This window comes from Quercus suber, unplaced genomic scaffold (genome assembly GCF_002906115.3).
Source record: "Quercus suber isolate HL8 unplaced genomic scaffold, Cork oak 2.0 scaffold_30, whole genome shotgun sequence".
Lineage (NCBI taxonomy): Eukaryota > Viridiplantae > Streptophyta > Magnoliopsida > Fagales > Fagaceae > Quercus > Quercus suber.
The window spans coordinates 1,228,514-1,242,020 of NW_027069495.1; the positions used below are offsets into that span (position 1 = coordinate 1,228,514).

General features: G+C 36.4%; 2 protein-coding genes across 2 annotated transcripts; one reads left to right on the forward strand and one right to left on the reverse strand.

Moving 5' to 3' along the window:
• Positions 1-323: 323 nt before the first annotated feature.
• On the forward strand, positions 324-3,477 carry LOC112005705 (NADH dehydrogenase [ubiquinone] 1 alpha subcomplex subunit 9, mitochondrial). The gene is made up of 5 exons (XM_065770407.1): positions 324-514; positions 1,778-1,901; positions 1,977-2,045; positions 2,862-2,982; positions 3,130-3,477. Exons 1-5 carry the CDS (start codon positions 324-326, stop codon positions 3,267-3,269), a joined length of 645 nt encoding a protein of 214 aa, XP_065626479.1. The 3' UTR covers positions 3,270-3,477.
• A 1,042-nt stretch (positions 3,478-4,519) lies between these two features.
• LOC112005704 (MDIS1-interacting receptor like kinase 2-like) lies at positions 4,520-7,961 on the reverse strand. Its single transcript, XM_065770359.1, has 3 exons — positions 7,604-7,961; positions 5,034-5,933; positions 4,520-4,949 (listed from the first exon to the last, which is right to left on the reverse strand). The coding sequence occupies exons 1-3, from the start codon at positions 7,914-7,916 to the stop codon at positions 4,648-4,650; spliced, it is 1,515 nt and encodes a 504-aa protein (XP_065626431.1). The 5' UTR covers positions 7,917-7,961; the 3' UTR covers positions 4,520-4,647.
• Between the last annotated feature and the right edge of the window lie 5,546 nt (positions 7,962-13,507).

Below are 13,507 nucleotides of genomic sequence, written 5' to 3' on the forward strand. Positions count from 1 at the left end.
TAAAACTTATGATTTTTTTTGGTCCCTCATTCTCTCTCTTTTGCTTCCCAAAAAAAAAATTACGTGATTATTGTAACTTATCAAGGATAAATAAAAAAGAAAAGAAAGAAGAGACTATTTTAGCTTTAATGGACAGCATAGCTTATGACTATTTAGGAAAATTTTGACAAACATTAGGTAATTTTTTAAAATGAAATGAAATCAACTTCAAGCTAAATGTTAATGTATTTGTGGTTTAATGATGTAGTCGGCTATGGACTCATGCATTAAAATTTGATATTTCTTGTTGATATGAGGTTGGATGATGCAAAAAAGTCTGTATTATGTGCTTTCTTAATTTTAAATCTGACCACACTGCTTTTGAGAGCAGAATTTCTGACATGCAGTTCCTTGTGCAGGCCACAATTATGAGACCTGCTGTAATGGTTGGAACGGAGGATAGGATTATGAATACTTGGGCACGTTCTGCAAAAAACTATGGCTTCCTTCCACTCATTGGTGGTGGATCTACCAAGTATGTCTTGAATCTATCATTTGCAGTCTGGTAATAAAATTATGTAATGGTTAAATTTTAAAAAATTTCATTGTAACTCATGGCAGTTCTTTAAGTTTTAATTTTTTGGGGGTGCTGTTATTGTGAACCATTATTTGCTGCTTCTCCACCCTCATTGATGAGGACAGCAGCTTTTTGTCAAAATAGCTGTTATATTACCATAATAATCTGTGACTATAAGCTCCTTCCTGACAGTGCTTGGTCCTAAAAAATAATCTCTTGGGTTTAAATTGGCTACTACTTACGGGTAAAGATCAAAAACTTGGTGGCACATTCAATTTGGGTTTTGTTCGAAGAGATGGTTAGATTGACATTGCTTGAGGAAAGACCTGACTGGTATGTTATTGCTGCAATGTCCTTCATGTGTTTTCCTGGCTTCACCCATTCATCATCAAAATCTGATCCAATTGTGCAGAAAGAGGGAGAGAGAGGAATTGGATGGTTGGGAGTGTGGTGGGAAACCCTAATTGGAAAGGGAAAGAAAACCCTAGCTTGCTGGAGTGGGGGTTATCTTTTGGGGTGTGTATCTTATATATTTGTGTTATTGGTGGTGTGGGGACCATAGGTTCATGTGAGGTTGGCGTGTTGGTCCTGTCTTCTATAAAATAGTAAGATTAGAAGGATGCAAATTTGAAGCCACAGCCATTGTGACATTGAGAACAAATGAAAAAAACTAATGCCCCTTGTTTGGTGCCACTCGATTGCAGGCATCTAGGAGATCTGACTTTACCCAACACTGGTGGTCAACCTCATTGTCCCCCAATCTTCCTTTGGCTCTCCACAACAAACCACAATTTCTTGATGACAAAATACCAGGTGTTCGTCTGGGAATTACTTATTTAAAAAAAAAAAATATAGTTTTTGGACTTTAAGGTTAAATGTGTTACAAAAAGCTAAAAGCTAGATTATTTGCAAAAAAGCTAACAAAAAGCAAAAGGCTAAACTTTTTTCAACAATTCCCAAACGCACCCCAGTTGTGGAGGTATAACTTTCTTGTGGGCTCACTAACGAGCACTTGCCAATTTAAGCCCAAAAGATATTTTTTTGTAAAGCTGAGCAATGTCAGGAAGGGGTTTTTAGAGTCTGGGGAATTTTCAGTAATATAATTGATATTTTTACCTTAATATCACCCTCGTTAATGAGGGTGCAGAATCAACAAATTATGCTGCAGAAATGACGGCATCCATTTTTATGGACATTTTTCTGATAAATGCTTATATGCAGAATCCAACCAGTATATGTTGTTGATGTTGCTGGTGCAATTGTTGCGGCCTTGAAAGATGATGGCACCAGCATGGGAAAAATTTATGAACTTGGTGGGCCAGATATCTATACCATACATGAATTGGTAATTCTCTTTCTAATCTTTCCTGTTTTCCTGTTGATATGATCTGATTTTAACTGAGATCTTTGCAAACTCCAGGCAGAAATTATGTATGATGTAATCCGGGAATGGCCTCGCTATGTCAAAGTTCCTTTCCCTATTGCAAAGGTAAATTAGATAAACTGTCAATATTTTAGGGCCAATGGAAACGAATCTTTTTGAATCTTCTGTTTTTAGTGCCACTGATAAGCTCATTTTAGCTTCTGTTACTTTAGATGGTTGGGTTTATTTGCCTTAGGAAAACCTTATTTGAAGTATCTATAAGTGAATATTTATCAGACATCTGAAATTTGTGTCACACATCTTAATAGATCATGATGTATGGGAAGGCTTCTTGATTTTAATTTCATTGAAATACCTCCTCCTCTAAAATCTGAATTTTCACCAATGACTTCTAGCTCAAATGGCACTTCCTGTGTAACTCTCAGGTTTTGTTTAACTTCTTATTGTTTTCTGGAAGCCAAAAATATATTTGATGATTGACTAGCAGGGTAAAGTCTGCTTCCAATGTACAAATGAATGATGCCGTAACAAAAACTCATTCAGACATGTATACTGGAACTCATATTCTGCGTTCTTGCACGTCAAATGAGACTGGTTTCCTTATATGACATTTCTTTTTGTAGCCCTAATTCTGAAAATATAGAAGGATGTCACATGTTCCAATAATCATCATGCATTGTGCGTGTTTATATGTGCCTGACAGTTGTTTCTTAATGAGGCTCTCATGTGTGTTGTGACTTACCTCTTGGCTATTATGTCTTCTTAAGTTGTTGGCATGTATGTTGCTGTATATGATTGTATCTTGCTTTGTTAACTGGTAGACGCTGAACAATTGGATTACTATATGTTGGTGTATGTGTTTATTTTATTTTATTATTTTTTATGTGAATCCTAATTACAAATGGTTGTAAATGCTTTCAGGCTATTGCAATGCCACGAGAATTTTTACTTAATAAAGTTCCCTTTCCATTACCCGTTCCCTTCATGTTCAACCTTGATCAGATCCTTGCATTAACTAAAGACACAGTCGTTTCAGAGAATGGTGAGTTTAGCTTTGGCCTGTTATTCTTTTTGCATGTTTGTTGTCTGAAGTTTTCCTTTCTTTTTCTTTGCTTTGGTAAACTATAAGTCTTCCATTTCAGTCATATTATTCTATAATTTCTCTTGATTTTGGCGGTGGAATTTGCAGCTTTGACTTTCAATGATCTTGGGCTTGTGCCTCATAAGCTGAAAGGATACCCTATTGAGTTTCTTATTGCATTTCGTAAGGGTGGTCCCCAATTTGGTTCTACTGTAAGTGAAAAAGTCTCTACCGATGATTATGCTTGAGGTTCTGTGGATTTTTTGGTCCCAAATGTTTTTTAGTTCACCCAGTTGAAGACTTTGAAACAGGCGTGTAAGGCCTCCATTTCTTTTAGCAAATGGTAAAAAGATTTTTGAGTGCATGGCTATTGTATCTTTTTCATTCATATGTAGAATTCACAATGATGTTCAATAACAATGATTAATAAAAGCTGGGATACTTGTTCATATCTAATGGCAATCACTATTCGCTACAAAAGTTTACGTGGGGTAAATGTTGGTGAAGCCTGTTGAACATAATAGTTAATATTCCTGGTGATTGAAATTTATTGTTGCATTCAAGTTCAAAATAGCATTAAAAAGAAGAATGCCACTACGTTTTACTTGCTTAGGTGGAATGCTCTTCCAAAAAATGAATGCTTATGAAGAATTCTATTGCCGTCCAAAGAAATTAATGATAGAGAAACAAAAGTATAAACTTAAGGTAAGAATATTTTGATTTGGTTGAACAAGAACAAATTTATCCTACCAAAAATACTCTTCCAATACGCTGGAAGAGTTTTTATGATTCAATACTTTCCTAAATAATTTTGTACTTGATGCAAATTCATTAGAAATATATGGCAAATGGCAATTAACACTAAAATAGGAGTTTGTAATTATTCAATTACTTGAACAACACAAGTATAGATGCACTTAAGACTTTGCACCAACAAAGCATGGTGAGTCTCATTCAATTAATGTTTTAGATTCATCTCATTGTATCTTTATCGTTCTTGAATAAAATTTCAGTGAAAATTCTTAGAAACTACAGTCAAGAAACCCTCTATTTTGTAATTTAAAAGATCCCAGTGTCATTATTATAGTCAAACCCATAATATACAGTAGACAAGATATGAGTTTGACCTTCAAATTTAGAAACTTTATAAAAAAAAAATGATAGAAGAAACAAAAAATCTTCACTCTAGTCCCACTTTTATGGTAAGAAACCCTAGTGAGAATAAAACAGAAAAAGCTCATATGTTAAAACAACTATTAGAAGCTTAATGAACAATTACAATTTATTGGATATTTTATTTCTCAAAAAGATGTTTATGTTTAATCAAGGATCAAAGATATTTGGTGTGTATATATATATATATATATATGATAATCTTGGTAAATCTGACTATAAGTCAGGATTCTAGCAACTATAATTAACCGAAGAGTCTAAATTTTCACTCAAAGGTGGTACTCTTTATTATCAGTCACTAGAAGCACATTATTAATACATGCAATTAAACATCTAGTAGTAATCTAGGCATTACATAATCTTAAACAAACAATTGCCTTCAACAACATAAATTTGACAGAATACAGTTTCTTATTTCATATCCTTGCTTGTCCTAGTCAGACTATGATGGCTCTAGGAAAGTGCCCTTGAGATTGATAAACTCAGAGAGACCATATACATAGTTGGTCTAGATTCTGGATTAGCATGCAAGCATGCAATTGCCAGCTTTCTGATGAGTTTTAGTTGATTCTCAACCTCAAGAGTGGGAGGTGGAAGGCGTGTGTCTAACCAATCATTCAACAAGAAATTATCCTCCATGGTTGATAGAATGGAGATGATTTCACCAGGATGCCTACCTTTGATCACTTTAATAGCCAAAACTCCAAAGCTAAACACGTCGCATTTCTCAGTTATCTTCATTGTATAAGCAAGCTCTGGAAGAAAAAGTAGAATATTATGTCAATGTATTCATATGATCTATGTTCTATATTGATTAAACAAGTAAGTACATTCATTACGTGGTGCAAGATATCCATATGTGCGAGCAAGTGAAGTCCAATTGGTTGTGTCTTGATTAAGAATCTTAGCTGTGCCAAAGTCTGAAACATGCGCCTTGTACTTTGAATCCAGCAAAACATTTTTGCTTGATATGTCCCTATGAACAATTGGCAATGAGCAATCATGGTGCATGTAAGACAAAGCGTGAGCAACACCTTTGACGATATTCACCCTCTTATTCCAGTCCAATTCTTTGGCTCCTCCATCATTGCTCAAAATTGAGGCCAAGTTACCTTTTTCAAGGTACTCGTAAATCAAAATTGAGAAACGTGAATGTGAACAAAAGCCGCGCAATTTTACAATATTTCCATGCCGGATTTCTGTTAATGCGATTATCTCATTTAAGAACTCTTTTTGTTGTGAAATATTACCATCACACAAGGATGTGAGTTTCTTAACTGCAAATGTGTCTCCAGATGATAGCTGGGCTTTATAGAAGGTTCCACATCCTCCTTCCCCAATGCAAAACTTAGCATCAAAACCCTGGGTTGCGTCAATGATTTCCTGGTATATTGTTCTTCCATCAAAAGTTGGTATTGTAAACACTTCTTCCTTGTCCATGTATGTGTTTTGATTTGTCTGTGGATTTTGCCCTTTTCCTTTTAAAATGAAGAATATTCCCAGGAATAACAATACAAGTGAAAGTGTTCCCAAGAGAGGGAAAATGATTTTATTTCCCTTCTTTGAGATATGTCCTACCTTACAGGGTTGCAATCCCATAACGTTTCCACACAATTCTTTATTACCTTGTAATGCTTCAATGTGAGCATCATGAAATGCTTGGCTATTGGGAAGAGGACCCTCCAACTCATTATAGGATATGTCAACAGACAACAAGCCACGCATCTTTTCGAAAGCAGCTGGAATGAAACCGGAGAAGTTATTATGGGATACATTCAACAACTCCAAGCTCTGCATATTGCTGATTTGTGAAGGTATCTCTCCTTCAAGTGAGTTAAGGCTCAAATCTAGCTGGGACAAATGAGCTAATTCACACATTTGGGCTGGAATGTTAAGGATAAACTTGTTGTTGCTCATATTCAAGTAATGTAGTTTCAAAAGGTTCCCTATATTTCTCAGGATTGCCTTGCCAAACCTATTAGTCGATAGATCCAGATACTCAAGATTTATTAATGATCCAAGCTCTAAGGGTAAACCACCATAAAGTTTATTGCCATTCAACGCCAGCTTTTTCAAAGAAGTCAACTTTCTAAACTCCTTTGGAACCTCCCCAACCAAGTGGTTAGAAGAAAGATCAAGTAATTGGAGTTGAACCAAGTCTCCAATTTCAAGTGGTATGCGACCAGAAATATTGTTCCTAGCAATCCTTAGAGTGGTTAGTTGTTTGCACTTGCCCCAATTGTGTGAGATTTCACCATAAAATCTATGTAACTCAGGTCCATGTACTGTAGGTTTCCGTAGACACCAAAATCTTCAGATATATTTCCAAAGAGTTGGTTTCTTTCAAGGTGAGCTGTAATTAGGTTTGTACAATTTCTCAAGGTTTTTGGTATTGGACCTGTGAGATCATTGTTGTCTACCCTTAATAATTGGAGGGACCCACTATGGCATAAGTTTTGAGGCAAAAAGCTAGTGAAGTGGTTGGCATCTAGCAGCAGAGCAGTCAACTTCATTAAGTTTCCGATCCCTTGTGGAATGGGACCAGAAAGTTGGTTATCACGAAGGAATAAAGCTTTTAAGCCACTCAACCTAGCAATGGAAATTGGAATAGTACCATTCAACTGATTTCTACTCAGCTCAAGATCAGTTATGGATGTCAAGTTTCCTAATTCTTCAGGAATAGTACCAGAAAGTTGATTGTTGTACAGGTGTAAAACAGTTAAGTTTTTAAGAGAACCTAAAGATGTGGGAATTAAGCCAGAAAGAATATTTGTTTCAAGGCTTAAGAATATGAGAGACTTTAGATTTCCAATTTCTAGGGGGATGGAGCCAGAGAGCTGATTTTGGTTCATATGCAACAATGTTAGCTTTTCAAATTTTGCAATACTATAAGGGATGGGACCTTTGAAACTGTTGTTACTTATGTCAAGTTCAACTAAATTGGTAAGGTTTCCAATTTGTGGAGGAATGGAACCAGAAAGTTGATTATCATAGAGGTACAAATAAGCCAAGTTGCTTAAATTGCCTAAAGATATAGGAATGGAACACGAAAGGAAATTACTATTGAGAGAAAAGTCAGTCAAATAGCTCAAATTACCTAATGAAGCAGGAATGCATCCACAGAAATTGTTGGCAAACAAAGAAAGTTCATTAAGAAACTTTAAATGACCTATTTCTGGAGGAATTGAGCCACTTAACTGATTTTTAGCAAGGTGCAAGACCTCAAGGTTGATCAACAGGCCAATCTGGGGTGGGATTTTCCCCGAAAAGTTATTAAAGGATAGATCAAGATATATGAGTTTAGAAAGGTAACTAATATCAATAGGAATTGTATTAAAGAGTTCGTTCATGCTGAGGTCAACAAATGAAAGGTTAGGGAGTGATGAGAATGAAAATTCATGGAGAGTACCTTTCAAGCCTGAGTTAGTCAGGTTTAATCTGATGACACTTCCTGCATGGTTGCAAGAAACACCGAACCAACTGCATGGATTTGAGCTTGCATTTTGATTGTTGGAAGAATTGGTTGCATTATTATTAGGAAGGAGAGTCCATGAAGGCAGGAGTGACTGGTTTTTATTTTGAAGACTGGCTTTCCAAAGGCGAAGAGCATTTGTCTCGGTTTCTTTATCCATGTAAACAGAATCAGAAATAAAGGAAAAAATGTAACAGGGCCAACACGAATAGAGAAACGGGGGAAAATACTTTTTTGAAGCGAGTGCCATGGTTTTTTTGAAGCTAGTGAAAATTAAGGATCTGATTCAGTTTCTTTGTTTATCAATTTTCATCATTCTCCTTCTTTAAATACCAATCAAGTCAAGTGTTGTCATTAATGGGAAGAGAAGGGTTTCAACATCATCTTTGACTTTGGAAGGGGTAGATCTAAGAATTTTTGTTTGAGGATCAAGTTGCAGCATTAATATATTTATCAAAACAATCTCACACACATAATATACACGCATGTGCGCTTTTTTATTATATACACATTTTTTTTATTTGATAAGTTATATATATACACAAACTCAAAAAAAAAAAAAAAAAAAAACTTAACATTTTTAATCAAAATTATGTTTGATGGCGATATTTCATAAAATAAAATTTATTTTTACCATTTTCATAGTGACATTTTTTAAAATTTTCATTTTCAATCCAAATTATTAAATTTTATACTAAAATAATTGAAAAATCTTTTAATTGAACTAATGAAATTTTCAAAAACATGAATTATCATTTACTTGGAGAAATAAGTTAGGCTCCAAGTATATTTAAACTTATTTTACTCTAACTCATTATATGATAACTAAAAATATATTTCATATGTAATTTTTAAGATAAATTTTTTTAATGAATTAATAATTTGGTAATCGCTACATTAAAAAAATAAATCTAAACATGTTTGATGCAAACTCTTCTATACAGGTTCAGACAAATTTCAAAATTTGGGAGGGCAATGGCCCACCCACCCATGTATCACCCCTAGACTTTGGCTGTTCTCGCGTGGAAAAAAGAGTTTTTTAGTGCCACGAACAATTATAGAACTATTAATTTTGCTCTCTTCCGTAACAGATGTGTTGGCTGTCGGTTGTAACAGGTTGGTTGTTGGTTGTTACGTATACCTACTATTTGGAAAAATTTGTGGAAAAGCTGTTTATAGTTTTTGATGGGAGGAATTCTACGTACTCTGAAGTTTGAACGTTCAAAAAATTGTATTCAAAGTTCTGGTTCTGGAGTTGATTTCATACCGTACTGTCGGTACGGCCGGAAAATATACCAAATAGAGCACACCACCTTCGTCGCCGCCATCTTTTCAGTGTAGCCTCCGTATATCCGATCGTCCCCGCCGCCCCTTCTTCTTCTTCGCGTTTGCTTTACCCAGACGTTGCCTCTCTTTTGCTTATGAATTTTCTTATAACGATGCCTCTGTTTTTTTTTTTTTTTTTTGGGACTGTGCCTCTGTATTTTTTTTTCCTTGATAAGATGCCTTTGTTTTTTTAAATTGTGCTTTGTTGTCTTTCTGTTTAATTAGTGTGCCTAACCCTTGTCTGACACCCATGTGAATGGCTGCTTGCTCAATTCATCTTAGAGCATCCGTATCAGATATGTCAAAAATTATGCCATTTTGCTACATTAAAACCCTACTTTATTATTTTACCACATCATTTTACAATATCTCATTTATCAGATGTTTTATCCTTCAATTCTATACATTAAAATAAATTTCCTACACACTAAAATAATATATTAAATTTCTTCCCATCAATTTCTAAAAAAAAAAAAAATTTCCTCCCATCATCATCGTCATCATTGACCACCGCCGCAGCAACAACAACAACAACTATTACAACAATGCGGCCACAATCACTGATTCGCCCACCTATCAACGGCACAGCCACCTATCCAACCCAGTCACAGCCTCGCCGAACTAGCCACGGCCACAGCTCCGCCGAATTAGCCACAGCCACCACCCACTGCACATCCCAGAAAAACTAAAGTCCACCCACTACACAAACCAAAACCCACAGACGACACAAATCGAAACCCACAAAAGCCCCACAAACTGAAACGCAAGCCACCACACACGGCACAAACCGAAACCCACCCATCGCACAAACCGAAACCCACCCATCACACAAATCGAAACCCAAATCATCCAACCAACAACAATCAAAACAACCAATCACCAAAAGAGAGAGAGAGAGATCGGCGAGATCGGAGAGCGATAACGATGGCCCTTCTCGTCTTGGCCGTCGGCGATGATGAGGGCTCGTGCGCCGTGAGCGACGATGGCTTGTGCGTCGTGAGCGGCGAATGACGATGGTTGGCCCATGCTGCTTGCGCCTCCGGTGATAATGGCCGAGAACAGAGGGAATCGTGGCTGAGAAGAGAGGGAAATGTGAGAGAGAATAGAGGTGAGAGAGGAGAAAAGATTAAAGTGAAGAGAGAGGAGAGAGAAAAGAGAATAAAAAATAATAAAACTTATACCATTTTGAGTCCGTACCGTAGCAAATTTGCAACGGTACTGTTCATGTGTGGCAAATTTTATAGAATTTGGCACATCTGATAAAAGGGCTTTTTGGTGTTTGGTGTGGTAAATATGCCAAATATTTAGCATTTGGCACATTTACCACATCTGATGGTGATGCTCTAAGTTCAAATATTTTGAATACTACCACTGGCATGTGTCAAACATGCATTTAACTTTGGTGTACTCTTTTTATTATATACTAGTCACGTCCCGCACGCTGCGCGTGATAATTTTTTTTAGGGTGGTCTTTTTGTTATCAATATTTATCATGTTATTACGTCTCAAGCAGTGTTATATATGGATTACCAATATATGGTAGGATTCATGCTGACAGGAGCTTTTGCTCATGGAACTATATATTTTTTTTTATTAGAAATTACTATTTGGAAAAAAATGAGTAAACATACATTTAACTTTGGTGTACTTTTTTCTTATATATTATTATTATATTATCTCTACGTATTAATAAGATTCTAAAAAGTTAATTACTCTTTCTTTCTTTTCTTTTGTTTAATGTTTTGAATTGTGTTTCTGTAGTTATTTCGGTTTGGTAATTGAAACTAATGTATTAAATCCGTCCCATTACCGGAGCAGTAATGTTTTGAATATCTCATCCCAGGATGCAATTCAGAATGCTAATACAAACTGTCCAATTCCGGACAGTTTTGGGTCATTCTGGCCATTCCGGTCAATTCGGCTAAAATATAAATTTCGGCCGGTACTGGAGAGTGAACTGAGAGAGAGAGAGAGAATGAAAGTAATGGTTTAGAAAATGAAACAATGGGATCACCTGCCTTTACTCTAGATGTGTTGTTGCATGCTTAAATTGAAGGGAAGAAAAAAAAACTTTGGTGCGAATTGCAAACTGGAAGTTGCAATGAGGAAACAACGTCAGAAATGTGAAGTAAACGGAAGAAGAAGAAAAAGGAAAAGAGGGAGAGAGAAGTAGATGCAATGTAGATATTTTTAAAGATTATGTGGTGTTCAACTGTTCATTGAACTTTGGTAATTGGAGCCTTGGGAAATAAAAAATAAAAAATAAAAAATAATAATAATGTTTCGTGGCCTTTTGTTGGCAGGTGAGGTGATGGAATAAAAAAGTTAAAAAAATATTTTTTAATTTTTTAGAAACAAATTCACGTTGACAAAGAAAAGAATTCTAATATTAAGACGTAAAGGCATATTAGAACTCCATTTAAAAATTATAGTAATTTTTAAAAGAGAGTGAAGTAAGTTATATTACACATAATATACTTTTTTAAGTAATGTGAGACAATTATTTTTTTTTTAAATTTATATTTGGTAAGACTTAGGCTTAAATAATGCTACATTTATAAAAATTTTATAATAAATTTTATATGGCGACTTTAAAACGGTATTATGAAATTGATCAGTATTGAAATATATCATTTTAATAAACAAATTGAAATAAGTTGAAATGATATTCATAACATTGACTGGAGCAGAATATTTTGTGATAATCCTGGAAAATTAGTGGGTTGAAAATCTCCAGGCTTCGATGATCTTGAAGGTTAAGTCCTGAAAAACCAAATTCAATCAGAGAAAGACCGGTGGAGGCCAGTCTAGGGTCCTTCGATGGTAAAGTCAGTGGGCTGGAATAGAGAGAAAAATATTTCTAAGACTTTCTTCTTTTTCTGTAAAAAAAAGTCCGAATGGATTACCTCTTCATAGAGAAACGTTTATATAGTGCACATGGAACGGTTACTTGCTCTGATAACCGTTCCTATTGTCGAGGAATTCATCAAAGTCGGAGGTAACTTCCATAACTTCCATGGAAGTTACTTTATCTGGACCGGTGCTTCATCACGAATAATGGAAGTTTTGGTTCATAGATAAGATCTAAGTTTGCAAGTTCAAAATATTTGCCTCGTCCGTCCTTAATTAAGGACGGACGAGCCTTGGCACAAACTTGAGTGTTTGCCTCGTCCGTCATTTGGGACGGACGAGGCCTCGTCCGTCCTTAATTTATGGCAGACAAGGCAATTTTGTTACGCCCTTCCTCCGTTCTTTTTCCAAGGACGAACCATATGAACGATTTTGGAGGTCACATTTTATAACATCATCAGTTGCCCCCTTGTCCATGAGTCGTCCAAAGAGATGTAAGACGTGTGTTGGCTGCAGATTGGTGTGCCACGTGTCATGAATTCATTAGTGAAAAAATCTCGTCGATTGATCTAACCGAGGAGTATGCCACGTGTCTCTTGTTGATTTGGTTACCGCTTCAGATGCCAGGGTTTGTTCCCTATAAATAGTGGAATACCTCCGGTACCCTCTTCATTTCTGAAATTTCTCTCCTTGTCCTTCCTTGTCCTAGATCCTCGTCTAGAAGCTTCTCACGTCTATAGCTTTCCTTCGTCTTAGATACAGGTATTTCTCTTCTTCTCGTCCTTAGTTTTCCTGTTAAGATGGTTGACGTTGTACTTTCCTCGTCTAGCGATTGTGTAGATAAGGTTATAGATGAGTATAATGATGAGAGTAGTTACGACAGTTCTAGTAGCAGTAGTGATAGTAGTAGGGGGAATACCACGGACGAGGAGTATGTCTCTAGTGTCCCTGGGCTTCCTATAGAGGTTGTACAGGAACAGCTTAGGAAGGCCTCAGGGTCTCAAGCTGGTACCTCGTCCACTGCCCCTCGTTATGGTCCTTTGGACGAGGAGGAGGTCAGTGTTTACAGTTGTGCAGTAGATATCCCTTCTAGGACAGATGAGCAAAGACTAAAAAACCTTAGGGAGTGGTACCAAATCCCAGACGAGTTTAACCCTAGGTTGCCCGTCCGAGGAGAATGGTGTTGCAACCCTCACTTTGGGATAGGCGTCTATGAGGCTTATCTTTTGGGGGGTTTAAGATTCCCTTTAAACGCCTTTACTAGGGAGTTGTTGATTAGGTTAGGTTTAGGAGTATGCCAATTCAACCCAAATGCATGGAGACTAATCATCTCAATGCAAATTTTGTGGGGTGAAGTATTTGGAAAGGACCATCCTCTTACTGTGGACGAGTTCCTTTATTGTTACAAACCTTCAGAGATACATCAATCCCTTAGCTTTCATCAATTCACAGCCAGGGGTAAAGATTGTAGATTGATCAAGTCCCTGGCCTCGTCTGACAGAAAATGGAAGACGAAATTTTTCTTCGTCTCCGGCTTCTGGGCTGGGAATCCTGTAGATGTTGGCCGGGACACGTTTGGTCGTTATACCAGGGACCTAGGAAACCTTCATCCTGAGGGTAAGTTGCTCCCCTTTTTCTTTTGATTTTTCCCTTTACTTCTTTTAA

Coding starts and splice junctions, on each gene's coding strand:
- LOC112005704 (XM_065770359.1), bottom strand. CDS start 7,916: ATGGCACTCGCTTCAAAAAAGTATTTTCCCCCGTTTCTCTATTCGTGT. Junction 5,934..7,603: donor GACTAACTCAGGCTTGAAAG/GTACTCTCCATG, acceptor GTTTCATTCCAG/CTGCTTTCGAAAAGATGCGT. Junction 4,950..5,033: donor ATATGGATATCTTGCACCAC/GTAATGAATGTA, acceptor TTTTTCTTCCAG/AGCTTGCTTATACAATGAAG.
- LOC112005705 (XM_065770407.1), top strand. CDS start 324: ATGTGCTTTCTTAATTTTAAATCTGACCACACTGCTTTTGAGAGCAGA. Junction 515..1,777: donor ATTGGTGGTGGATCTACCAA/GTATGTCTTGAA, acceptor GCTTATATGCAG/AATCCAACCAGTATATGTTG. Junction 2,983..3,129: donor CACAGTCGTTTCAGAGAATG/GTGAGTTTAGCT, acceptor TGGAATTTGCAG/CTTTGACTTTCAATGATCTT.